Raw genomic sequence first — 27,253 nt, 5'->3', positions numbered from 1 at the left:
AACTATGCAGGCAGAAAGCCTAGGCTGAAACCCGCAAAGCTTCATGCAGACACAAATGTGTGGGGCCATCGTCTACCGGACATATGTGTGTACTACCTGGCGCAGCACCTCTCGCAGATGGAATGCTTTATGTCTTCTGCCATGGAACGGCCCTCCTGGGTAACTATAGACACATCTGTCAGCACACTCTACACCAGGCCTGGGTATACTGGGCCGCTTTTCCCCATAACTAATGTAATATCCACAATGATGGCAATGTGGACAGTCTGGAAAAATGTACATAAGAGACCGAGCATAAATGGTCTTCTACGTCAGGGAGCACCACTCTGGTCTAACACAGCCCTTACAATAGGCAAGGAAGCTTTTTACTGGTCACAATGGGCTAAGAGAGGTAATCATGATGATAGAGGATGTTCACCATACAACCACTACCATTATGGGGACTTTTGAAGCCCTTTATACAAATTTCTCCTGGAGACCGGTACACTATTGACAATATTGCCAACTGTGTCACTGCTTACACGTGTGCTTGGTGCCAGCCCAGCTGGATTATCAGAGTCACCTATTAGGAAATGCATACTGACGTGGGGCACCTCCAGGGGAGACATCTCCAACGTATACCAAATTATTATTGTCTCACTATACTCTTGTAATATTAATTGGGAGGCCAGGTGCCCTGGAAGGCCTGTCTGGGTACTGGATACACTGATGGTGACGGGTGAGATTTGCTCGATAACCATGGCATGACCCTGAGAGAGGCGCTAAGTTTTCCTATGTCCAAATTTTACATGACTGGTACTGGTGCCCATTGAGGTTGAAAAGGGATCACTTACTGCCTCACGACAACTGCTGGAGGTGGCAAGAACTAGGTGTGACCTTTTCCATATACTGAGGTCCTGTATGAACCCATCCCACTACTGGACTGGTGTATTGACCACACTGCGAAGTAGTAGCGCTGTTCATTTTATCACGTCGGCCAGATTTGCTGTCCTACATGATGTTCTACAGGAGAATGACAGCTCCACTGATTGGATGAAGTAGATGCTGATGGGCTTAATGGTTGCAAAGGTCTGTCCCCGCAGGTACTGGCACCTGACAACACTCAACATACCAAGAATGGTTGCCCAAACTCTGACTAGCCACATATGAGAGGCGTATATATAAAATTCTGGATAAACGTACCCAGTTTGAGAACATGTGGGGTCAGTTCATAAAACTAAACAAACTTAGGCATTTGTCCCTTAATTTAGAGGACGGTGGTGTCCTTACTCAGTATAGTTGTTTTAATATGTCTTCATACCTTAATTGACCATGAACAAGACATAATGAGAGGTGAAATCTAAGAGTGACAGACTGTTTTCCCAAAACAGGGGTTAGAGTACTGATGAACCAACTACAGAAGATGTGCCGGACTAAGAAGAAGCGTTTAGGAGGGGGTTGCTCCGTTCTTTAGTAGTAAGCATGTTTTTACCCCGCTAATCAGCAAATAACTACCCTTCTCTCCTTCAGTTATCTCTCTGGATATCCAAAGTACCTTACTAAATGAGAGGTCTCTACTGAAGGACACCATGGAAATCACTCACTTTATTACGAACAACTAAAATTAGTCCTTGCTTATAAAAACCCGGGTCAAAGATTTCCCTCTATCGAATATATTATTGGTTATGCCAACACACATAAAATTCTCCAAGCAGATCGCGTAGGTAAGAATGCTGTTGAGGTGGAGGTTATATGTCATGAGAAATACTCCCTCTTGTCTCATTTTTATTCCTCTTGATATTCTGTTCACCTACCTACCAAACAATTCTGGCCAAAACTTTGATGAATACATTTCTCCTCTGACTCTGAGTGGCCAATCTTCTGGTTCTTGGTGATTTTAATGTTGAGACTGATGCCCTCAAGTGGCTGCCTCCAAGAACCTGCTCGGCTTTTATTCAACAATAGGTCTTGAGCAAAGCCTAGGAAAAGGAAACTGACTCGGCCAACCACATGTTAAATATCGACTTTACTTCCTCCATCTTTATCTCTGAGTCTGCATCCTCACTGGCAGTTTGGACAATTAGTTTGCCCAATTTTTTCTCTATCCTCTTGCCTATGCCTTCTACTTGTCACAAGTCCACGTTGGTGCCATTTCAAAAACCATCTTGATTATATTGAAAAAAAGTAAACCTCTCAACCGATCTTCATTCAGATGACTTTATATAGGGCCCCGATCCAGAACCCAATAGGGCAAATTTCAATTTTTGGGTTACAGCTGCATTAAGATTGTTGTCCCCTCGGAAATGCTTCCCCTCATGGCTCATGCCCTTAGGCTCCCTAATACACAGATTAACACTCAACGTCCAAAAAAGCTAACAATTTACATAAGCGTGCTAAACAATACGGTTACTCTGGCTCATCAAAGTCAATTTATCTCATCCCGCCTGCTACTTCTCACTTTCAGCTTTTTTTCCTCCAAACTTTAATTACATCTTGAACCTCTCTCATGCAGTGTTACGTGCACTGGAAAACACTGGTTGCTCTCGGATCAGCTCTAAATAAGTTGAGAATCCTTAATCATCAGAACTGACTTGCCACTTCGGTCTTGATGGATTTCACTTTAGCCTCTGATACGGTCTCATGCAACTCAAATCTGTAGGGTGCAAGTGGCCAGTTTCAGAGCTAATGCCCTTGACTGGTTTTTAGCCTTTCTTGCAGGACAATCCAAAGCCATCAAATTACACCATTTTAAGTCCAATGTCATGGCTTTGTCGAGCCTGATCCCTCATGGCTCTTCTCCCAGCACAACCTCATTCACTCTTTATGTGGCTCTATTGCCATCACGAATTAGATCTTTTGACCTTCATTAAAGACACCAGCAGGAAATACAGACCTCGTTGTAGGCATGGCTGGGTTATTGGAAATGACCCATTTCAACCTCTAGAGTAATCGGTCTGTGGTTGTGGGATAGATCAACAGGAACTTTCTTAAGCACAACTCTAAAAAGGCCTAGGTCCTGATTTGGAAAATCTGCCCTCTAGCTGGTCCGCTAACTGGAGGCCTCCCAATTTGCGCTCACCTGTTTATCCGGCAACCGCAGTTCACAACCTCACCTCCATCTTTCATCAGAGTTTCCTCTTTTACTCTTCTATTAGGAAAGTTAAGTCAACTTTTTTCTTTCATTTAAGGATGCACTGGGTGGCATCTTTCCAGTCCCTTCTAAAAAAAAGTGCGATTTTCAACAAGATTGTAACTCCTTATCTCTAGGACTTTCTCTCTTCCTGATCACCTGCCTCCAAATGGTTTACAACTCAATGGCCTGACTCCCTCTCTACTTCCACACGGGCCTCTGATCATCTGAATAAACTTCATTGAGTCCCTGGTACTAAGGTCTTCTCTTTCAATAGCTTATGTATCCGTCACAAAGACTTGTACTGTAGCGAAGAAGACTTTTTCAGAAGGTTTTTCTTACTATCTACCCTCATAAATTCTTTGATCTGCTTGGCCCACCTACCAATTCTTCCCAAAACTGAATGAGTTCCCCAATGGGGCTGGTTTTGCCCCTTCAAATAGCTAAGCTATGGAATGGTTTTCGCACCCGGATCACTTAACGTTTTCAAAATGTGGTCCTTCTACCAAAAGTTTATCTTCCTCCCTCAGTTAACCTGTCTACTCTTAGCCTCAGGATAACATTATGGTTATTTGTGCGCTTCATAAGTTCACAAAGTAAATAGTTAGGCAATGGTCTGCTATGCCACCTAGGAACATTACAACACAATGTGGATAGCCAAATAAATTGTACCACCACTACCAGCCGAGAAATGTGCCTACACAGTAACTATTGTTGTTAAAGCTGAACTGATCAGTGAAGGAGAAAGTTACAAACCTCATACACTCCGAATATCTGTCATCCCTACAGAAGGCGAGGCACATATCTTTTTTTCTATAAACTCTGTCACTGGACCAGCTGATGTCACTTACGCCTGAGCTATCACATTTGCACTGCAAGATCCTCACCGAGCGTGCAGCACTTACCACATAATTGACACAGCACTACCACCCTTCAGCTCCCAGAATTTTCCAACCAAGTAGGCATCAGAAGATCAAATGAATGAGACAGGAGGCAAGTAGTGATAAAGAATCTGCATTAGGAACACAGTATCAATCGCAAAAATCACTACTGAAGGAATGTCATTGTTTCCTTTCATGTATATTATTCCCTAAGCTAATTCTCTTGCTTTGAAAATTTAACCAGCAATGTAAACCAGATTTAGTAGCAGGGCCTTTAATAAGCATGGGAAGCTAAGCAATATGAAAGAGAGGAGTTCATTTTTTCAACAGTATGGCGAGAAAACCAAATAGCAGACTTTCAACACTTGCACAAGGGCAGCTTTCTAAGGGAAACAGTAGGTGCCAATCTACCTCAGGTTGTTGGCGATAATTCCTTCAATGGAGCCCTGTTAGCTACCTCACAGCACTTGCTGATGCATGCCGTCTAACTTGAGCTATTCTGTTTTCTCCACCTAAGATGGAATCAGAAAGAAAGTTGACAATTGAACAGACTTTTAAGGTGCAACTCCATCAGAATCTCAGCAATAGATTACTTCACCCGCAGAATTAAAATCTTTGACAAAATGCAGCGTGTGGCAAAACCCACTGATAAAGCCTGTACCTCACTTACCCACCGGACTGAAGTTTATTGCTACCAGAAAAACAACAAATATGCAAAGGCTCAGAAGGTAGAGTCGATAGACTTCATATTTTTCCTTCTATGTTACTCCCTATTGCATTTTATGCAGCGATTTATTCAAGTACACAATCCTTTAAATATAAATACTTAGTAGACCATATTGTTTACTGATTGTTTCACTCTAGTGTGCTAATTCACCTTGCTCTAATATGTTGTTTTATGCTTGGTTCAGTATAATCTGAAATCTTGCTTCGCCAGTTATTTTTCCTAAACAGTTAACAAGGTTTCATGGGAACTTAAGAAGGTGAAAGGGCATTAGACCTCCTGTATTGATTGATTGTTTCAATAAAGTCCACCAATGTGTAAGTAAGGTATATAAGGTGCATTAGAACGTCATTAGGGAACAGCAGAACCTTGGCTTCCAGGACAATACAGGTTGGAGGTCATGTAGACGAGAGCTATAAGGAACAGGTTCCGTATCCCATTAAGCCTCTGTTCATAGTGTGTAGTGCTGTAGATTCATATGTTGAATATTCTATTGACATTGAGCATTGGAAGTCTCTAGTGTCACAAGGTATATGGTGACTTCTTGTTAGACTGGCAGCATTGAACATGGGCACAAGCTCCATGTTAGGTTGGTTTTTTTCCCGGAGGGTGAGAGTAGTATGGAGTGGTCGAACGAATGTGGTGCGCATGTACATTAAGGGTTTTCTGTATAGGAAGAACAGATCTGCATCCAAAGCCACACATTCCGAGAAGGAAATGGGGGGAGGGGGCTTGTGAATCTACAGCACCACATGCTACGAACAGATACTTACGGGATAAGTAACATTTTCCATTCATAGCTGTAGATGCACATGCTCTGCATGGACTGTAACAACGTCCCTCTGAAACATCAGTGGTTAGGGTGTGGATGGTAGAGATGTCTAAAAAAGGGGTGCTTAGCACTGCCTGGCCAACTTGAGCTTGCTGCCTAGCAAGAATATCCACACAGTACTGTGAATATGTGGAGGACTGACCAGGTAGCTACTCTGCGTATGTCAGCTAGCGAAATAGTTCAGAAGAAGGCCACAGTGGCAGCCTTCTTATGTCTAGCGTGTGCCTTTCTTTATGTTCTCTGTGTTTGCCATTTTCATTACATATTCCAAGGTTCATAGAGGAGGCTTTGATGTTGCCTTCTGCTGCATAAACCATGGCTGTTGTTGAACAGAAATGTTTTTTACCTTAGTTGATATGAAACTCTGGACTTCTGTACTTCACTTTCATAATCAACAGAAACAGCCAACATACTGTAACTCCCCTACTGCAGTCCCTTATTACTTATGGGATGCAAGTCTTGCTCTCATATGGTTCAATACGATTTCCTGGTGCAGTTGGCATGTGATTAATTTGCATTATGGGAGTGTACCCGCCATCTACATCTACTCCCACAACAGTTTGAGTGGGGCTTGTGGAGGAGGGATTTGGGGTTCGTGGACTGTGGATCTGTGCATCATACCCTCATTTATGATGTTTCACTGCCTCTTTATTTACTTTCTTTGATCTGATTTCTCCTCTTTTATAATAATAAAATCTCTCCTCTCTTTCACAAGATAGACTGTTGCGTGATATGCGAAAGCCCCCAACATCATCTTTATTCAGGGTAGAATTCCTTCAGGTCATAATAGTTGATTTTCATCCTCAACGTTACTTATAACCACAATTTATTTCATCCCTAAAGTGGATTCAATGCTGTTTATGGTGTAATAAAATCTGATCAGTAAATCATTTAAGAAATGTGACAAATGCCCTGAAAATAAATGTATGTGGCAAATGCCCTAATAATTAATATAAAAGGCTTGAATGAGCCTGATAGAGAAAAGAAAATTCTAGACAAAAATAGGCTTAAGAGTCTGCGAAGTTAAATAACAAACAGATTCCCATTTCACATATAATTTTGATAAGCAATCTCGTCGCAATATTAATCTGAAATTAAATAATTTAAACGTAGAGCTGTGGGAGGAGGATCCCAAAGGAAGATGGATTCTCGCAAACTATAAAAAAACATGTTGACCTATGTGTAGTAAACATCTGTGCTCCCACTTAGAATAATCCAGAATTTTGGGAAAAAATTAAGGAAAAAGTGTTCCTAATTCCCTTATCATACCAATTCAGTTGTTTGGGGGCGTGGGGACGTTAACCTACAGCTTGATCCAATCCTACAAAGACAATTCACCCACACACGTAGTCCGTCAAAAACTGCCTTAAATCACCCTGCAAGGGTTTGGTGCTAGAGGATATACGGCACATTGACAACCCATAGCAATAATAATACAATCAATCAATCACTGCATTTGTAAAGCGCGCTACATACCCGCGAGGGTCTCAAGGCGCTGGTGAGGGGGGTGGGGGGGGCAGGGGGTGCTACTGGTCGAAGAGCCAGGTCTTGAGGAGTCTTCTGAAGGCCAGCAGGTCCTGGGTCTTTCGTAGGAGTGTTCCAGGTCTTGGTGGCGAGGTAGGAGAAGGATCTGCCGCCGGCAGTGGTTTTTCGGATGCGGGGGACTGTGGCGAGGGTGAGGTTGGCTGAGCGGAGGCTTCGGGTGGGGGTGTGGAAGCGGAGTCGGTTGTTGAGGTAGGTGGGTCCGGTGTTGTGCAGTGCTTTGTGTGCGTGGATCAGGAGCTTGAAGGTGATCCTTTTGTTGACGGGGAGCCAGTGCAGGCCTCTCAGGTGGAGTGTGATGTGGCTGCGGCGGGGGACATCGAGGATGAGCCGGGCCGAGGCGTTCTGGATGCGTTGGAGTCGTCTCAGGAGCTTGTTCGTAATTCCTGAGTAGAGGGCGTTCGCGTAGTCGAGTCTGTTGGTGATGAGGGCCTGGGTAACGGTTTTTCTCGTGTCGAGGGGGATCCATTTGAAGATCCTGCGGAGCATACGGAGGGTGTTGAAGCAGGACGCGGAGACGGCGTTGACTTGCCTGGTCATGGAGAGAGTGGAGTCGAGGATGACCCCCAGGTTGCGTGCGTGGTCTGTGGGTTCCGGGGCTGTGCCTAGTGACGTGGGCCACCAAGAGTCGTCCCAGGCTGATGGGGTGGTTCAGAGAATGAGGACCTCCGTCTTGTCTGAGTTCAGCTTCAATCTGCTGTCCTTCATCCAGTCGGCTACGGCCTTCATTTCTCAGTGGAGGTTAGCTTTGGCGGTGTGGGGATCTTCGGTGAGGGATATGATCAGCTGGGTGTCGTCGGAGTAGGAGATGATGTTGAGGTTGTGTTGTCGTGCGACGTGGGCGAGGGGGGCCATGTAGATATTGAACAGTGTCGGGCTGAGGGAGGATCCCTGTGGGACGCCGCAGATGATCTCTGTGGTTTTGGAGCGGAAGGGTGGGAGGCGGACGCCGCTCTGGGTTCTGCCGGAGAGGAAGGATGTGGTCCAGGCCAGGGCCTTCTCTTGGATACCCGCGTCATGGAGGCGTGCTGATAGGGTGCGGTGGCAGACCGTGTCAAAGGCTGCTGATAGGTCCAGGAGGATGAGGGCGGCTGTTTCTCCTTTGTCCATCAGGGTCCGGATGTCGTCAGTGGCGGCGATCTCAGTGCTGTGGTTACTGCGAAAACCGGATTGGGAAGGGTCCAGGATGTTGTTGACTTCGAGTTAGCGGGTCAGCTGTTTGTTGACAATCTTCCCGGTCACTTTTGCCGGGAAAGGGAGCAGGGAGATGGGCCGGACGTTCTTGAGGTCCTTGGGGTCCGCCTTGGGATTCTTCAGAAGGGCGCTGATCTCGGCGTGCTTCCAGCTTTCTGGGAATGTTGCGGTCTCGAAGGAACAGTTGATTGTTTTCCAGAGGTGGGGCGCGATGGCTGCGCTGGCTTTGTTGAAGACGTGGTGTGGGCAGGGGTCCGATGGGGATCCGGAGTGGATGGAGTTCATGGTTTTGATGGTGTCTTCGTCACTGATGCTGGACCAGACGGTCAGGCGACTAGTGCGAGTGGTAGTCGCAGGGGTGGTGGACTCGGTGGCGGGTGCGGGGGGGGTCGGGGTTGAAGCTGTTGTGGATGTCGGTGATCTTGCGGTGGAAGAAGGTGGCCAGGGAGTCGCACGGGTCTTGAGATGGCGGGATGTCGTTGGTGATGGAGCTGGGGTTGGAGAGTTCTTTCACGATGCTGAAGAGCTCTTTGGTGTTGATTGCGTTGTTGTCTAAGCGGTCCTTGAAGGCGGTTTTCTTGGCGGTCCTGATGAGTTGGTGATGTCTGCGTGTGGCGCTCTTGAGGGCTGTGTGGTTGGTGTTCGGTCGTGGAGCCATTTCTTCTCCAGCTTCCGACAGGTGTGCTTGGAGATCCGGAGGTCCTCGGTGAACCAGGCGGCTTTCTTGTTGGTGTGGTTGGTTGTAAAGGTCTTGAGGGGCGAGGGTGTTGGCGCAGTCGTTGATCCACTGTGTGAGGTTGGTTGCGGCGGTGTCTGGGTCGGTGGGGTCGGTGGGTGGTCTCAGGGCGAGGGCGGTAGTCAGTTGGTCCTCGGTGACCTTGCCCCAGCAGCGGCGTGGTAGCTGTTGGGTGCGGTGGTGTGTGGTGGGTTTTCTGAAGGTGAAGTGGACGCATCTGTGGTCGGTCCAGTGTGGTTCGGTGGTGTCGTTGAAGGAGACTTGGGGGCTTGCGGAGAAGATGGAGTCGAGCGTGTGTCCAGTGGCGTGAGAGTGGGTGTCGTTACGAGCTGTTTGAGTCCGAGGTTGGCGAGGTTGGCGATCAGGGCGGTGGAGTTGGCGTCGTCGTCGTTCTCGAGGTGGAAGTTCAGGTCCCTGAGGAGGATGTAGTCCGTGGAAGCGAGGGCGTGGGTGCAGATGAGGTCGGCGATGGTGTCACTGAACTGTGGGCGGGGTCCGGGAGGTCTGTAGATGAGAGTTCCTCGGAGGGTGGTGTTGGGGTCGTGTGGATCTGGAAGTGCATGTGCTCGGCGGTGGTGAGGGTGTCATCGGTGTTCGTTGAGATTTTGATGGAGTCTTTGTGGATGATGGCGATTCCTCCTCCCACTCCGTTGGTGCGGTCTCTGCGGGAGATCTTGTAGCCCTGTGGGATGGCTATGGCGATGTCTGGTGCTGAGGTGGCGTTCAGCCAGGTCTCCGTCAGGAGGGTGACGTCGGGGCAGTGGAGTCTAGGAGGTCCCAAAGTTCGATGGCGTGCTTGCGAGCGGAGCGGGTGTTGAGGAGGATGCAGCGGAGGTGGTTGGATTCTCTGGCTGGTGGTGTGGAGGGTTGGATGCTGGTGAATCTGCAGTTCCGGCAGGTGAAAGGCCCCTGGGTGCGTTTCGGGGTGGCCCAGTAGCAGGGGTGGACTCGTCTGGTGTTGAGTGCGTGGAGGGTGCTTGCGTCGTAGTGCAGTCTGGCGTTGCGGGGGTGCGGGTTCCAGGGGTACTGGTGCTGGGTGCGGTCCGGGCGCAGACGGGCTTGCCTTAGGCGCGCCTAAGGCACGCCCGCTTCGCGGCCTCCATATGAGCGGCCTCCATATGACGGCAGAGGGAGGGAGGAGCAGCTGGGAGGTGGGAGTTGCGAGCGGGGCGGCCAATGGGAGTGAAGGGGGTGGGGCAGCAGGGGCTCAGCAGCAAGGGAAAAACCCGGGTGAAAACCCGGGGGGAAAACGGCGGGAGAGGGACAACAGAGCACAGGGGTACAGAAAGCAAAAGACAGGGGCACAGAATGAAAAAACTAAGTGGCACAGAAGCCAAGCGCAGGGGTACAGAAAAAAGGGAGCGAGTAGTCAGGCGGCAAAAGAGGTTCAACCCACAGGGGGCTGCGTGGCAGATGGGAGGAGCGACCTGCCTGGTATACACCTTCTTTTCGTATATACATCACAGTTATTTGAGAAGTGATTATACACTAAAAAATGCATTATGAATATCAGACCACGCATGAGCTCATAGGTCCCTATACAAACTCTCTGAAAAAGTCAAAAGTGTGGTGGTGTCTCAATAAACGTCTAGCAGAGAAAAACATAGTAATTAAAATAGAAGAACAAATATCACTATTATGAGCTGAACAAACTATACTGTAAACGACATTCTGAAAACCTCCATTGAAAATGTGGTTATATCTACTGCAGGTCACTATAAAGAGGTCTGGTTAGATTTAGACTACTCAGAAGATATACATACTGCAAATAGCACACTAATGTACTTGAAACAACTGTGAAAAAATATATCTATGACAAAATATTTGTCTGTTTACAGACAGTGAACACTGCGAGGGTGCTGGGGCACTCTGTGCTCTACAGCATTGCCGCCGGCTCCATTATGAGCCGGAGACAATACTGTAGGCTGTTTCCAGCTAGGCCAGTGGGCGAAAACTCAGGCTTCCGCCCACTGACCTAGCGGGAAACTCTTAATGGCAGGGGTGTGGAATTTATTAAAATATCTACTTGTCCAGGGGACAGGTTGGTGCTCAAATCTACTTGTCCTGTAAAATGATCTACTTGTCCCTTTGGTGCCATGTAGTGTGGCGCCAAATTATGGCAGCAATCTCATTATGTAAGAGCTCTGATAATAACCTCTCTGATATGCCAGGGCTACTACCATAGTAGGGCTTGAATACTTGAAGTTTCAATCCCTACTGTAGCAATTTCCTTATTTTGCACCTTTCTGCAGATCTGCATACTGGGGCTGGAGGAAGCAGTAAGCAATAGTTCAAGGGCTGGAATGCCTTTGAGTCTGCAAACCTACTAACCTGCATGTTTTAAAGATTTTCACCAGCTTCTCTCTAATATTTTCCCATAATAAGAAAGGTTGGACATTTACTCCTGACAATGGCAGAATTAGAACTTCTTCCAGGGTTGGGAAGAAAGTGGCTGGAGGGAAAATGAACTTGCAAATGCTCAATAGATTTTCACATGAGCAAATCTACACATGCGTATTTACCCATGCTAAAATACAGTTCACAAATATTTTATAGGGGTACGACATATACCATGGGTGCACTTTTGTGACTTTCTTTAAGAATCTGGGGCCACATGTAGGTAGGTTCAGATTTGCGACCCGCAAATTGCGAGTCAGAGCGAGTCGCAATTTGCGAGTCGCAAATCCGAATGTAGGATGGTGTCCCTGACACCATCTGTGATTCGCAAGGGCTTCGCAAATGCCCACCTCATGAATAATCATGAGGTGGGTCGCAATTTGCGACCCCCTTGCGAATGGCGGCCCTCACAGGGATGGTGGCCTGCTGGAGACAGCAGACCACCATGTCTGTGACTGCTTTTCAATAAAGCAGTTTTTTTTTTTTTTTTTGTAATGCAGCCCGTTTTCCTTAAAGGAAAACGAGATGCATAACAAAAACAAAAAATGAAACGTTTTCGTTTCATTTTTTCAGAGCAGGCAGTGGTCCGTAAGACCACTGCCTGCTCTGAAAAAATGTTTACAGTGACATTCACAATGGGGAAGGGGTCCCATGGGGACCCCTTCCCTTTTGCGAAAGTGTTAGCACCCATTTGAAATGGGTGCAAACTGCGATTGGTTTGCGCCCGCGTTCGCAGAACAATCCTACATTGCACTGCGAGTCGCAATTAGAAAGGGAACACCCCTTCCTAATTGCGAGTCGCAAACCCGTTTTGCGATTCGGTAACCAGGTTACTGAATCGCAAAACTGGGTTTGTGCATCGCAATGTGCTTTTTGCACGTCGCACACAGCGAAAGTCGACGTTTGCGTCATGCAAAAAGCTGCCTACATGTGGGTCTTGGCCCCTAATTAGGTCTGGTGTTAACAAAGACATTTTGTTTTTATTAAACTTCTATTTCTCTCTCTTTCGGCTGGCTTTGCTGTGAGTAATTGCATTCTGCCCTTCCACAAGGAGTAGTTTTGTTCAGTGTCAGGAACTACAGTGGCAATCAGTGACGTAACGAAACTGGAGAGTGCCCCTTTGCAAAGAACATGGAGGAGCCCCCTATCCAGACTCACTCAGGGCAGGTGCTGTGCTGAAGGGGCCCCCTGGAGGGCGGCTGCGGGGCCTTTGTTATGCCACAGGTGGCAACGTGTGCTTTTAGAGTTCAAAAACGTTTTGGTTTTTTTTTGCCAGTGTTTGTTAAAATGTTGAGGGCCTGGTAGCTCCCACAACAATAAAGTGTTACAAAAGCCATGTCAAAACAAGACACGCATTGATGAAACTAAAAGACTTATAAAAATATGTCAGATCAGTTGGCTTTGTCAGTGTTTGTTTATTTTCATGCTTCCCATAATCATGTTGAAAATGGTTACACTGATTTTCCATTAGAAATATTTTTGGGAAATACTAGCATACATCAAAACATTTTACTAAATGACACTTCATTTGCATCTAATCAGAGAGCATTCTGGGAGCATTATACTTAGCCTCATAGCCTAAACTTTTCAAACATGTGTATACACGTTTTTTTTTTTTTGCACTGGAACCAACGTCAGTAGTGAAGTGTGACCTTAAAACATTTATTTACAGCACTCACCCTAATAATGAAGGTTTTCAAATAATGAACCATAAATACAAGTTTGAACAGCATTGTCTTTTGGAAACACATTACCTCAACTGCAGAGAGTTCCACTCTCTGTAAACAGGCAGCCAGAGGGTTTGTGCTGCAGAGGGTTGGGCCTACTTGTCCCAAGGACAAAGTAAACATAAAAACTTGTTGCCCTTGACCCCAAACAAGATGTCCCGGGCGTCGGGCGATAGGAATTCCACATCCCTGTAATGGGTTGGGTGCAGAGGTAGCCAGTGTGGTGGGAACCTGACCCTCTGGTTACCATGCATTACAGCTGCTACCAATTAAACTATAACAACAATTGTTAAAGTCCCTTGAATAAACAAATAAAACCTTTCTTTGGTGTAACAAAAAGCAAATCTCTGTAAAAAAAAAAAAAAAAAAAAAAAAAAAAAAAAAATCAGGGGAAAATTGTGGGTGGCAATATCATACCAGCCTCCCGTAAAAAACATTTGGCCTTTTAGGACATCAAGCCATTAACTGGTTTACAAACCACTCAATGGTGAACCTAAGGCCCACAATGGTTGGAAGCAGAATGAAAATGTCACTTACCCAGTGTACATCTGTTCGTGGCATCAGTCGCAGTAGATTCGCATGTTCTGCAATAGCTCGCCATCTGGTGTTGGGCCGGAGTGTTACAAGTTGTTTTTCTTCGAAGAAGTCTTTCGAGTCACGGGACCGAGTGACTCCTCCTTTTGTCTCCATTGCGCATGGGCGTCGACTCCATCTTCGATTGTTTTTCCCCGCAGAGGGTGAGGTAGGAGTTGAATTGTAGTAATAGTGCCCATGCAATGGAGTGACTAAGTATGCACCTATTTAAGGTTGAGATGATACATATATAAATAATTGAAGGTAACTTCCAAACTGCTACAGGCTCCCGGGGAGGCGGGTGGGCACATGCGAATCTACTGCGACTGATGCCACGAACAGATGTACACTGGGTAAGTGACATTTTCAGTTCGATGGCATCTGTCGCTGTAGATACGCATGTTCTGCATAGACTAGTAAGCAGTTATTTCCCCAAAAGCGGTGGATCAGCCTGTAGGAGTGGAAGTAGTTTGAAATAATGTCCTTAATACGGCTTGACCTACTGTGGCTTGTTGTGCGGATAACACGTCTACACAGTAGTGCTTGGTGAATGTGTGAGGCGTAGACCATGTGGCTGCCTTACATATTTCTTGCATTGGGATGTTTCCTAGAAAGGCCATGGTAGCACCTTTCTTTCTGGTTGAGTGTGCCCTTGGTGTAATGGGCAGCTGTCGTTTAGCTTTAAGGTAGCAGATTTGGATGCATTTAACTATCCATCTGGCTATACCTTGTTTTGAAATTGGGTTTCCTGCATGAGGTTTTTGAAATGCAATAAAGAGTTGTTTAGTTTTTCTGATGTTCTTTGTTCTGTCAATGTAATACATCAATGCTCTTTTGACATCTAATGTATGTAGTGCCCTTTCAGCTACGGTATCTGGCTGTGGAAAGAACACTGGAAGTTCCACTGTTTGATTTAGATGGAACGGTGAAATAACCTTTGGCAAAAATTTAGGATTGGTCCTTAGGACGACTTTATTTTTGTGTAGTTGTATAAAAGGTTCCTGTATAGTAAACGCCTGAATCTCGCTTACTCTTCTCAGGGAAGTAATGGCGATGAGAAATGCCACCTTCCAGGTTAGGAACTGTATATCGCAGGAGTGCATGGGTTCAAAAGGTGGACCCATAAGTCTAGTTAGGACAACATTTAGGTTCCATGAAGGAACAGGTAGTGTTCTTGGTGGTATAATTCTCCTAAGGCCCTCCATGAATGCTTTAATGACTGGTATTCTAAATAGGGAAGTTGAATAGGTAGTCTGCAGGTATGCAGATATTGCTGCAAGGTGAATCTTAATGGAAGAGAAAGCTAGGTTAGATTTTTGTAAGTGAAGCAAGTAACCCACTACATGTTCTGGAGTTGTGTGTAATGGTTGTATTTGATTAATATGGCAGTAGCAAACAAACCTCTTCCATTTACTTGCATAGCAGTGCCTGGTGGATGGCCTTCTTGCTTGTTTTATGACTTCCATACATTCTTGGGTAAGTTGTAAGTGCCCGAATTCTAGGATTTCAGGAGCCAGATTGCTAGATTCAGCGATGCTGGATCTGGGTGTCTGATCTTTTGGTTGTGCTGTGTTAACAGATCTGGCATGTTGGGCAATTTGATGCAGGGTACCACTGATAGGTCTAGCAGCGTTGTGTACCAGGGTTGCCTTGCCCAAGTTGGTGCTATCAATATGAGTTTGAGTTTGCTTTGACTGAGTTTGTTTATCAGGTAAGGAAGGAGAGGGAGAGGAGGAAAAGCGTAAGCAAATATCCCTGACCAGTTCATCCATAGGGCATTGCCTTGGGATTGTCTGTGTGGGTACCTGGATGCGAAGTTTTGGCATTTTGCGTTCTCCCTTGTCGCAAACAAGTCTATCTGAGGTGTTCCCCAGAGTTTGAAATAAGTGTTCAGAATTTGGGGGTGAATTTCCCATTCGTGGACCTGTTGGTGATCTCGAGAGAGATTGTCTGCGAGTTGATTTTGTATCCCTGGTATAAACTGTGCAATTAGGCGAATTTGGTTGTGAATTGCCCAATGCCAAATTTTTTGTGCTAGCAGGCTTAACTGCGTGGAGTGCGTCCCTCCCTGCTTGTTTAGATAATACATTGTTGTCATGTTGTCTGTTTTGACGAGAATGTATTTGTGAACTATTATTGGTTGGAAAGCTTTTAGTGCTTGAAAAACTGCTAGAAGTTCTAGGTGATTGATATGCAGTTTTGTTTGGTGTACGTTCCATTGTCCTTGTATGCTGTGTTGATCGAGGTGTGCTCCCCACCCTGTCATGGAAGCATCTGTTGTTATTACGTATTGTGGCACTGGGTCTTGGAAAGGCCGCCCCTTGTTTAAATTTATGTTGTTCCACCACAGAAGCGAGAGGTAAGTTTGGCGGTCTATTAACACCAGATCTAGAAGGTGACCCTGTGCTTGAGACCACTGTGATGCTAGGCATTGTTGTAAGGGCCTCATGTGCAGTCTTGCGTTTGGGACAATGGCTATGCATGATGACATCATGCCTAGGAGTTGTAATACCATCTTTGCCTGTATCTTTTGTGTTGGATACATGCGTTGTATGATGGTGTTGAAATTTTGAATTCTTTGTGGACTTGGAGTGGCTACTCCCTTTGATGTGTCTATTATGGCTCCCAGGTATTGTTGTACCTTGCGTGGCAGAATTTTGGATTTTGTGAAATTGACGGTGAACCCGAGTTTGAAGAGGGTTTGTATGATGTGATTTGTGTGATTTGAGCACTGTATGAACGAATGGGCCTTGATTAGCCAGTCGTCCAAATATGGGAACACATGTATTTGCTGCCTTCTTATGTGTGCAGCGACTACCGCTAGACATTTGGTAAAGACTCTTGGTGCGGTTGTTAATCCGAAAGGCAGTACCTTGAATTGGTAATGTATTCCTTTGAATACAAACCTTAGGTATTTCCTGTGCGATGGGTGTATTGGTATATGGAAATAAGCATCCTTGAGGTCTAAAGTTGCCATGTAGTCGTGTAGTTTTAGCAATGGCAATACTTCTTGTAGTGTGACCATGTGGAAGTGGTCTGATTTGATGAAAGTGTTCACTACTCTGAGGTCTAGGATTGGTCTCAGCGTTTTGTCCTTCTTTGGTATCAGAAAGTACAGTGAGTAAACTCCTGTGTTTATTTGTGTGTTTGGCACTAATTCGATTGCATTCTTTTGCAAAAGTGCCTGCACTTCTATCTCCAGGAGATTGGAATGGTGTGTTGTTAAATTTTGTGCTTTTGGTGGTATGTTTGGAGGGAATTGTAGAAATTCTATGCAATAACCATGTTGGATAATTGCTAGAACCCAAGTGTCTGTAGTGATTTCCTCCCATGCTTTGTAATAATGACCTATTCTTCCCCCCACTGGTGTTGTGTGGAGGGGGTGAGTGACATGTGAGTCATTGTTTAGTAGTAGGGGTTTTGGGGCTTTGAAATCTCCCTCTATTTCTAGGGAATTGCCCTCCTTTATATTGTCCCCGAAAACCTCCTCTATACTGTCCCTGGTAAGTGGACGGTGTTGCCTGTGAGGTGCTGGCTTGTGTGCTTTGACCCCGAAACCCCCCTCGAAAGGGCGTTTTACGGAATGTGCTGTAATTCCCTCTGCTCTGCGGGGAGTAGAGTGCGCCCATGGCTTTGGCAGTGTCCGTATCTTTTTTGAGTTTCTCAATCGCTGTGTCCACTTCTGGACCGAACAGTTCTTTTTCATTAAAAGGCATATTGAGAACTGCTTGTTGAATCTCTGGTTTAAATCCAGACGTTCGGAGCCATGCATGCCTTCTGATAGTTACAGATGTATTAATTGTCCGTGCAGCTGTATCTGCAGCGTCCATGGAGGAACGTATCTGGTTGTTGGAGATGGTCTGTCCCTCCTCAACCACTTGTTTTGCCCTATTTTGGAAGTCCTTGGGCAGATGTTCAATGAGATGTTGCATCTCGTCCCAGTGGGCTCTGTCATAGCGCGCAAGTAGTGCCTGGGAGTTCGCGATGCGCCACTGGTTTGCAGCTTGTGCTGCGACTCTCTTACCAGCTGCATCGAACTTGCGGCTTTCTTTATCTGGGGGTGGTGCATCTCCAGATGTGTGAGAGTTGGCCCTTTTCCTAGCTGCTCCTACAACAACAGAGTCTGGTGGCAGCTGTGTAGTGATGAAAACCGGGTCCGTAGGAGGCGGCTTATACTTTTTTTCCACCCTTGGTGTGATTGCCCTACTTTTGACCGGCTCCTTAAATATGTCTTTTGCGTGCCGGAGCATACCAGGGAGCATAGGCAGGCTTTGGTAGGAGCTGTGGGTGGAGGAGAGTGTGTTGAACAGGAAATCATCCTCGACCTGTTCTGAGTGGAGGCTTACGTTATGAAATTGTGCTGCTCTAGCCACCACCTGAGAGTACGCGGTGCTGTCTTCTGGTGGAGATGGCTTTGTAGGGTATGCCTCCGGGCTGTTATCTGACACTGGGGCGTCGTATAGGTCCCATGCGTCCTGATCTTGGTCACCCTGGCTCATGGTGGTGTGAGCTGGGGAGTGAGATGGAGTTTGTGCTGGTGAAACGTTAATCACGGGCGGAGGAGAGGGTGGTGGTGTAACTCTTTTCACCACTTTTGGTTGTGGTGCTTGTTCCGTCTGGAACTCCAACCTTCTCTTTCTCCTAATGGGGGGAAGGGTGCTTATTTTTCCTGTCCCCTGCTGAATGAAGATACGCTTTTGCGTATGGTCCACATCAGTTGCTTGTAGCTCTTCCTCAAACCTATGCTTTTGCATTTGGGAGGTTAGCGAGTGCTCTTCTGTATAAGAGCCTGAAGCTGGGTCGCTTGCAGTTTGTTTCGGCGTCAAAACTTTGTCTGCGTGTTTTTTCGGCTCCGAGGTGACTTTTTTCCTTTTCGGGGCCGAAACCTCTCGGCGTCGATCTGTTTCGGTGCCGCTGTCTCGGCGGCGAGCCGTGTCCACAGCGGCATCTCGGTGTCGAGGCTTGTCTCCAGCACTTTCTCGGTCCCGAGAAGGCTGCGTGCCGGTGTCTCGACCGGAGTCGGACGATCTCGGCACTGTTTGGGCCTTTTTCGGTGCCGACGGTCGGTCACCGAATTTATGGGTTGAGCCATGGCCTGGTGGCAGTGGCGTCCCCTGGGCCTTGTAAATGTTTCTTTGTGTGGTTTTCGACGTCTTACTCACGGTTTGTGTATCGTCGAATCCTTCGGAGTCTGAGTCTTGGATCGAGAAGGTACCTTCTTCTTCCTGTTCCTCGAACTCCCGTTGGGCTGTCGGTGCGGACGCCATTTGAAGTCTTCTGGCTCGACGGTCTCGGAGTGTTTTTCGGGACCGGAACGCACGACAGGCCTCGCAGGTGTCTTCGCTGTGCTCAGGTGACAGGCACAGGTTGCAGACCAAGTGTTGGTCTGTGTAGGGGTATTTATTGTGGCATTTGGGGCAGAAGCGGAACGGGGTCCGTTCCATCGGCGTTCTTCAGCACGCGGTCGGGCCGACCAGGCCCCGACGGAGGATCGAAAAACTACCCCGAAGGGCACCGGAGCTCTTCGATCTTCGATGCGGTGTGGAATCTAAGTACGCCGATCCCGAACGCAACAATACCGACGAAAATCTTCCGAAATTAGCTAATTTTCCGTTCCGAAACTCGGAGCGACAGGAACACGTCCGAACCCGATGGCGGAAAAAAAAACAATCGAAGATGGAGTCGACGCCCATGCGCAATGGAGACAAAAGGAGGAGTCACTCGGTCCCGTGACTCGAAAGACTTCTTCGAAGAAAAACAACTTGTAACACTCCGGCCCAACACCAGATGGCGAGCTATTGCAGAACATGCGTATCTACAGCGACAGATGCCATCGAACACATAATTCTGCTTGCCTGCTCTGTCTATTGCACTTATTACCAAGACTTACAATTCAAAATCAGACTCCATCTGTAACAGTAGATACTATTTCTGTGATTCAGAACATTGAGTCATACTGTAAATCTAAACTCTCCAACTCGATACGTGTCACCAGATAGTAATGAAGAACTCAAAATTGAAGGCACAACTTTCAATAGGGGTCCAAGGATAAAGACAGGTCTCTGTCTAAAAAAGAAGTTAAAGAAAGAAAGTGGAAACTAACCGATACACCTGACATTGTCACCTATCCAGTAAAACGAAATAAGATAGCAGGAAGAATTTACCAGTTTAGCCAATCTTAAACCACACATAATGAAGGGCAACATTAGCAACTGGCATAAAGACTTCATTAAATATCAGAAAAATCAATGGACGTGTACATGGGAATCTCTCTAAGTAAAACATTAACCCCACAATTGCCTAACCCCATTTTTATGACCATTCTTAGGACATTCTGGACTCTTGTGAAAATGTAAATGTTGAGGCTACTACCAACCACATCGTGCTGACACTGTCAACAAGGCCAAATATACCTGCCATAATCCTGATACAGTATGCGTCAAACCCTGAACTCTTCTGCTTAGGTCCAACTGATTAGTGCTTCTATATTTTTATTTCCACCAGTGACATGTTATTGCTGGAGCTGGGGTTACCAATAGCATTAAAGATCATTTTATTAGACTTGAACCAAGCAAACCCGGCTGGTTTGGAAGGTGGATTTGGGCGTCATGCACAAGAGCATGGGATAACGTAATCCTGAATCTGTAGCGGCTGATCCTTATATCACAGATTGGACAAACACCTCCAAATTGTAAAAATATCATGATCAAGCAACTGCTAAAAGTAACTACACAAATTACGAAGGTTTCAGTTTCCATGTAACACACTGTTTGAATGGTTTTCAATGAACATCATGTTTATCTCCATTTTTTATCTCTGCTCTCTATATTACCTTTTTGTACCACTTTTTCATCTTTTTCCTATCTCTTTACTCATTCGTAAGGCAATTATGACTCAATAGCACTTACTGTAATTAAACCCATCTTATCAGGACCTATATGTATCTAGTTATGCCTTGCAAAGTTACACATCAGCTTTTTGCTTTCCTCCTCTGGGTCATCTCTGCAGCTATTTCTAGACATCAAATGGTTATTTTACGTAAGGTATATCTTGTAATGGCGTTGTTATAAGTGTTCCCTCTCCACCTCCGAGTCCTTTCTTGCCACTTGCTTAATATTGTAAAAAAATGTGTAATCAATTTTTTTTTTGTCTTAATGAAAATGAATCTCAAGCAAAGAGTGGAGAGTAAAGAGCTGTAAGGTTAACTTGAGTCAAGCCATATGAGAAAACCTACAATCTCAAAATATAGCAAATGAAACGAGCCACTGATTTGCTCAATATCAGACGGTGCACCAATATTGGTGCAGGAATCAAAAAAACTGTTCCCAAACACCATGCACAATGTGGTACCTATAAGGAAGAACTGTGCTCCACCTGGCTACTACTTCATGTATGTGGAGCTTTCACCCACAATGCAACTGGGCCTATTAACTGCATGAATAAATAGGTTAATCATTGTGCAACTGCACCCTCATGGATTAATAATTTTCAATCGATTTAAATGACACCTGAATTTCCATGGATTTAAATGACACCTGAATTTCAATCAGATGGCGATCGAAGAGATGTACGGCGGGCTTCTTCTGTAAAAAGCAACCAGAATAGTCAGAGGGTACCACCTGAGGCTCATCCAGCATCATCCCTATCACAGGGGCTGAAAACACCACAACAGGCGTCTGAAATGCCATCCTTTTGAGAGTTTTACAGGTCTTCCAGACCTATAAAACAGTGCCTAATTATTCCTACCCTTATCCATCGCCTCCTCCATACGATACAGGTGATGTTCCTGGCAAGGTCCTCTCAAGTAGTTATATACGCTGGCAGTACCCTCAAAAGCGATCCCCCACCACACACAGTTACACCACTGTCCCACTTACTGCATGTGTGCTGTTGTTGGATTTGACTGTTAATGTAGACTCTGACTCTTACCACATTGGCATAATGTTAATGGCCATGATATGTCTGCTACGCTGAGTGGTCCTGGTACATGGCAACCCCTCCTACCTCATCCTCCAACCTCACAGGGGTGCTGTGCTTGTCTCAGCCACGTCCTGATCTGCGGCTACACCACACAATCCCAGCCACCCTTGTGGTACGTGTGTTGTAAGCCCTGCACTCCTGCGCAGTCGCAGTACACTGGCTCCACCTCAAATCCCATCCACCTGTGCGATGTGCTATCAGTCATAGGACACTTCACCCTCCTCATCCCTCATTCTTGATTAGTGTAGCTTTTGATTTGCCATTTCCCTCCTTTCAGCAGCCACCATCACCATCTTGCAAGTTGTTCTTGGCTTTTCACACTTCTATAATCATGGTACAATAACCACCACCACCCACCACCACTCAGGTGAGAGCGCTGCACCGTGGAGCATTTTTCTGTGATCTCTTTATTGGGAAGCGTTTTTTGAAAAAGCAGTTTTTAAGCCTTTAAACATTAACAGTTTTTTCATTTTATGCAATTAAATTTGCCAAACTCACACTGAACTGCTCCAGAAGGTGGGAGGGTGGTCAAAAGTGTACACCCCATTCCACTAACCATAGAGCAACCGGTGGGTTGACGCTCTAGTGGTTAGAATCCCACTGCATTTAATGGCGCCTGGGACGCAGGCGTGCAGGTGAGAGTGCTGCACCGCAGAGCATTTTTTTAAATCTCATTTTTGGGAAGTGTTTTTAAAAAAAAAACAGTTTTCAAGCCTTTTACCATTTTAACAGCTTTTTCGATTTATGTAATTGAATTTGCCAAACTTACAGTGAACTGGTCACGAAGGTGGGAGTATGGGCAACCATAGAGTGTACACACTATTCCACTAATCATAGAGCTGTCGATGTGTTGGCGCTTTATTGGTTAGAATCCCAGGGCATTTATTGGCGTCTGGGACGCGGGCGCGCAGTGGATGGGTGCAGGGGGCATGCCGCTGGCGTGCCTAAGGCAAGCCCAAATGCCTCCCTTGCGCCCCAACGAGACCAGGGGCCAGGAACTCTAGCCAGCCAGTCACCCGCCTGGAAAGATATATGTCTCAACAACTTCTGTGACTCAGGCCACCATATAAAACTAATTCTTGTACTCTCATTAATGCTGGCCACGGCGACAAACAATGCCACGCTTGTGGTTATACATGTAAAATACAGGATAAATCCAATGAGGGAGTTGGGCGCCCAGTGGTGGATGAGGAGCGCTAGACGATGGGAATATTTAACTGAGGGTCCCTTTCAGGTAAAAAAAAACAGAAATTAGACTGCTTTTAGAGGAGGAACAATTAAACGTTTTGATTCTCACCGAAACATGGCTAAATGAGAGCGCTGGTGCAGATATACAGACGGCTCTACTGTCGGACTATTATACTCGCAGACATGATCGGATAGGGAAAAAGGGGTGGAATAGCGATTATACTGAAAGATAAATTCAGATGTATAGCCTCCCCTTTTCTAATCCCAGAATGCGAAAACTTTCAGTTTCCTATATCACTATCCCCCACCTGCAATTTCACAGGTGTCCTAATTTATAGACCTCCTGGCTCCAGCCCCAAATTCATGGATGACCTATTACAAGTATTAGACACTTGAGCGAAAGGAAATAGCTCCTTCACAGTTTTAGGTGATTTTAACATGCATCTAGAGGAGCACAATAACCAGGTGGCAGCAAGATGGATGCAGGACCTGCAGGCCAGACAGTTATTTGAAAAGTAGGTGCTCCCACACATGAGAAAGGTCATCTTTTGGATCGCATTTTCAGTAATAATACGTAGATAGAGATAAATACAATATCACCACTCCCATGGACTGACCACCATTTTATCCCATTCATAATCGAGAAATCGTCAGAGAGAAAGGTCACTAACCCTTGTTCAAGACTAGAATGTAGATGGGGTAAACGCATTATTATATTCATTTTTAAATAAGCTCAGGGTCACATTTTTCCTTTTAAATTTAAGGGAAGCCTGTGTTTATTTAACATCATCATCAGGCGGCAGATGGCAGAGCCTCAAAGGAGCAGTGCTGGAGTCAGATTTATGACCCACGGCACAGAGGTGAATAACTGATGCACAGAGATATTTAACTCTTAAATAAAAGTCTTTGTCAACCCAGTATCAGCGGTGAAAACAAAACAATGTTTTTCAGTGCTTATAAACCGGAACAACTCAAAATGAAAAGTTACTTTATAATTAAGTTACCTTTTCATTCTAATTTTCTCTCTTTTTATTGTAAAGTGTTGCATTCACAAACAGCAGGCTTCTTGCTCCCAGTGGCCACTAAAACACTGTGCCATATTCTAACTGAAAAACGATAATTTTTAAATGGGAGAAATTTTAAGTGCAGAAAGAACTTCCACATTACGAACATTTTCCCCCATTTAAAAAAATTGTTATATGTCTGTGTTACACATGTAACGGTGACACATATGGTGAACGGTATGTCTTGTGTCACAAGCACATATGACAAAGGCTCTAAGTTACCCATACACATATATCCCATTCATATGCACACATTCATACATCCCCAAAGACCACACTCACTGACACACAAGGCAGCCCTGTCATAGTGCCTCTAGTCAAAGTATTTGGTTCAAACTATAGTATCTGGCGCTATGTGCATTAGGCTTAAAGTCGAAGAAGTTGGGCGTGGGATTGTCTGGTAATAATGCGCAAGCTGTTTAGCCTTTGGTAGCACACAATGATTTTGAATGATCAAAAGTAGCTCTCGCTACAGAAAAGGTTGGAAACTCCTGCTCTAGATGAATGCGTCCCACTCACCCAGATATCTAACAAAGTACATAGCAAACCTGCCCTTTGGTTTAATATTTACTTAGCCTCTCTGAAGAAAAACTGCAAGAGACTGGAGAAGACGTGTAAGAAGTCATACTAGCCAGAATAAAAAAATGACTATAAATCTGCGATCAGGCACTCCCATAGTGAAATTAAAAAGGCTCAGGCAATTTATTACGAGGGAAAAAAAAAAAGTCAGGGCTCAATAAAAGGGACTGCCACCTGTTTTGGCTTATTAAGGACTGTCCGTAATATCCTGGGCATTATCTCAGAGCACTTTAGATGAACAGTAGTTCAATCCCTCGTGATTTCTCGTGTGGACTATTGTAACTCCCTATACCTGGGCTCACAAAAATATGTCACTAAAAAACTACAGGTAGTGGAAAATGCGGGAGCAAAAACACGACTGAAAATACCTAGATCAGAATCAGTGAAAGAGGCCTTAAGAACGTTGCACTGGCTGCCCATTGAGTCAAGAGTAATTCACAATGCTGCGTCTGGCACACAAAGTACTCAATTCAAAGGGCGCCTCTAAATTGAGAGGTCTGTTATTGCCGTATCTCCCATCCAGACCCCTGAGATCTTCACAGGGCTGCCTACTGAAGGTCCCAAGTATACGGAGAGCTAGGTGGAAGGGTAGATCATTTACTTATTTGGTCCCCAAACTATGGAACGTATTGCCCCTTGAGTAAAGGCACTTGGAAGCAGTACCAATGTTTAGGAAGTTCCTTAAAGCTTGGCTTGTCCCACAATAATTCGGACTTACTACATCTGTAACATGAATCCAACATTACATTGATGCTCCGCATATTCCACACACTCTCTCACCTAGCACAGGGAAGCCTTAGGGTAGCCATGCGCTTTATAAATGCATAAACATAAACACAACCAGACCTTTTCCCCAGGTAGTACCGGTGCTGTTCTTGATTTGGAACACTTCTATAATCGTGGTACAATAGCCCCCACCACCACACCTTTTCCCCAGGTAGTACCTGTGCTGTTCTTGATTTTGAACACTTCTATAATCGTGGTACAATAGCCCCCACCACCACACCTTTTCCCCAGGTAGTACCTGTGCTGTTCTTGATTTGGAACACTTCTATAATCGTGGTACAACAGCCCCCACCACCACACATTTTCCCCAGGTAGTACCTGTGCTGTTCTTGGTTTTGCCCTCCTGGGTGGTCATGGTGCCTGTGGACACAGAGGACATTCCAGTGCTCTTCTTTCCCTTCACACCGTTGGTCACTGTTAGCCCACCGGCCATTCCAGCTAAGAGGTCGTCATTGCTTTTTGCCTGGAAAGATGGAGATTGTTAAAAACAGAGCTAAGTTCAATACAAGAAAGACAAACGCCATTAGAACCCCAAGGCACTAGTACAAAACGCCAACACAATGCTAGGCTATAGCTCACTATACAGCAGCTACTCTGAGGGGTTTACTTAAAAGAGAGAGGATCTCAGCACCCATCCTCATACGTACACTAACACTTGCAGAGGTACCAAAGGGAACGGAGCCCACCAAAGATGCGCTCCCAGGTCAGCAGACCTCTGAGCAAACACACACAAAGCCCTCCACCACTTCAGGCTGCTACAACCACCTGGAGTCTAAAATGAATCTCACCATGAACCCTGAAAGACAGACAAGCAGCACTCACACAATCTCACATAATACACAAAGTGTACATATACCTTCCATTTGAATGCCACTTATAACTTTTGACATATTTTTACTTACTCAGCGGTCACACCCCTTAATCAGCCCTCACCCCTGTCCATTGGAAAAGGGCACCCCCAGATTGGGCCCACATACACACGTGAACTCTGACTCTAGAGTGTCAACCAAAGGCATGCAGGTGAAGTGGGGGGATAAGGGTGATTTCCTATGGTGACTTTCCTGACAGTTCCCAGGGCCAGAACCCCTAACAGTTCCCCCTTCCTATTCTTGCCTCTGCCCCCACTAGCTAGTTTGTAGGCCAAAACCACTCCAAGATACCCACTCGTGTGTGCACTTAAGTACTCGGGCACGGTTACCATCATGGAATCCTTTTTTTTGTTTGTTTAAATACAGAATTCTTAACTTACCACTGGAAAGTCGCAGATGGTCATTTTGAAACAGTAAATTAAAAAATAAAGAATGCATAATGATGCCAAGCACAAAGAGCGAAGCAAGCTAATAAGAGAATGAGTGTGCCCCTGCCTGGTACCCACAAAACCAATGTTAAAGAAAAAAGGCAACACGGCAGGGGTGGGAAGGTTGAAGCAATGGATAAGCAGGAGGAAGGGGAAAGTGTAAGAAGAAATAAAGGAGGAGGGGATTTAGAGTGAGAAAAAAAAATCATTCCCATAGAGTGCTAAAACAGAAATTAAACAAGCATTGGGAAAGACAATACGTTTCAGTTTTAGAGGGATAAGCCATTGTCTCTGCCAGTGCTGGTTTGCTTTTGTACGTTAATGGTAAAATGGCTTCCAATGCACTAGCAAACATGCAGCGCTATGCATGGTATGCATGGGTGGCCATCTTGGAATGAATTTTCTGTTGAAGAAAAGCCATTCCAAGATGGCTGCTAATGTGAACTCATGTGTCATGAGACACTGGTGGGCATTTTGGCTTTTTTTAATAAACTGTTCCAACATACCATGCAGACATGTTAGAACAGTAATTTGAAGATAAAACAAAAGTAGAAGAGAGGGCAAATTGATAGCGAGTGGGTATGTATCACTTTACAGCTGCATGGGCCCAAGTCAAATAAATAAATAAATGAATAAATAAATTG

At 45.5% G+C, this 27,253-nt stretch overlaps 1 protein-coding gene across 2 annotated transcripts in view; it reads right to left on the bottom strand.

Annotated features, from left to right (window-relative positions):
• SPECC1L (sperm antigen with calponin homology and coiled-coil domains 1 like) overlaps positions 1-27,253 on the bottom strand; it is a 474,653-nt gene that overhangs the window by 328,686 nt on the left and 118,714 nt on the right. Inside the window, exon 3 of one of the 2 annotated variants that reach the window (XM_069215113.1) lies at positions 25,631-25,775. In XM_069215113.1, the coding sequence (XP_069071214.1) occupies positions 25,631-25,775 (145 nt within the window). Of the gene's footprint in view, positions 1-25,470; positions 25,480-25,630; positions 25,776-27,253 lie in introns of those variants that run through there. The other variant, XM_069215114.1, reaches the window with a different exon arrangement.

The sequence above is a fragment of the Pleurodeles waltl genome, chromosome 11 (assembly GCF_031143425.1).
Source record: "Pleurodeles waltl isolate 20211129_DDA chromosome 11, aPleWal1.hap1.20221129, whole genome shotgun sequence".
Classification (NCBI taxonomy): domain Eukaryota; kingdom Metazoa; phylum Chordata; class Amphibia; order Caudata; family Salamandridae; genus Pleurodeles; species Pleurodeles waltl.
This window is presented reverse-complemented; position numbering and strand designations above follow the sequence as displayed.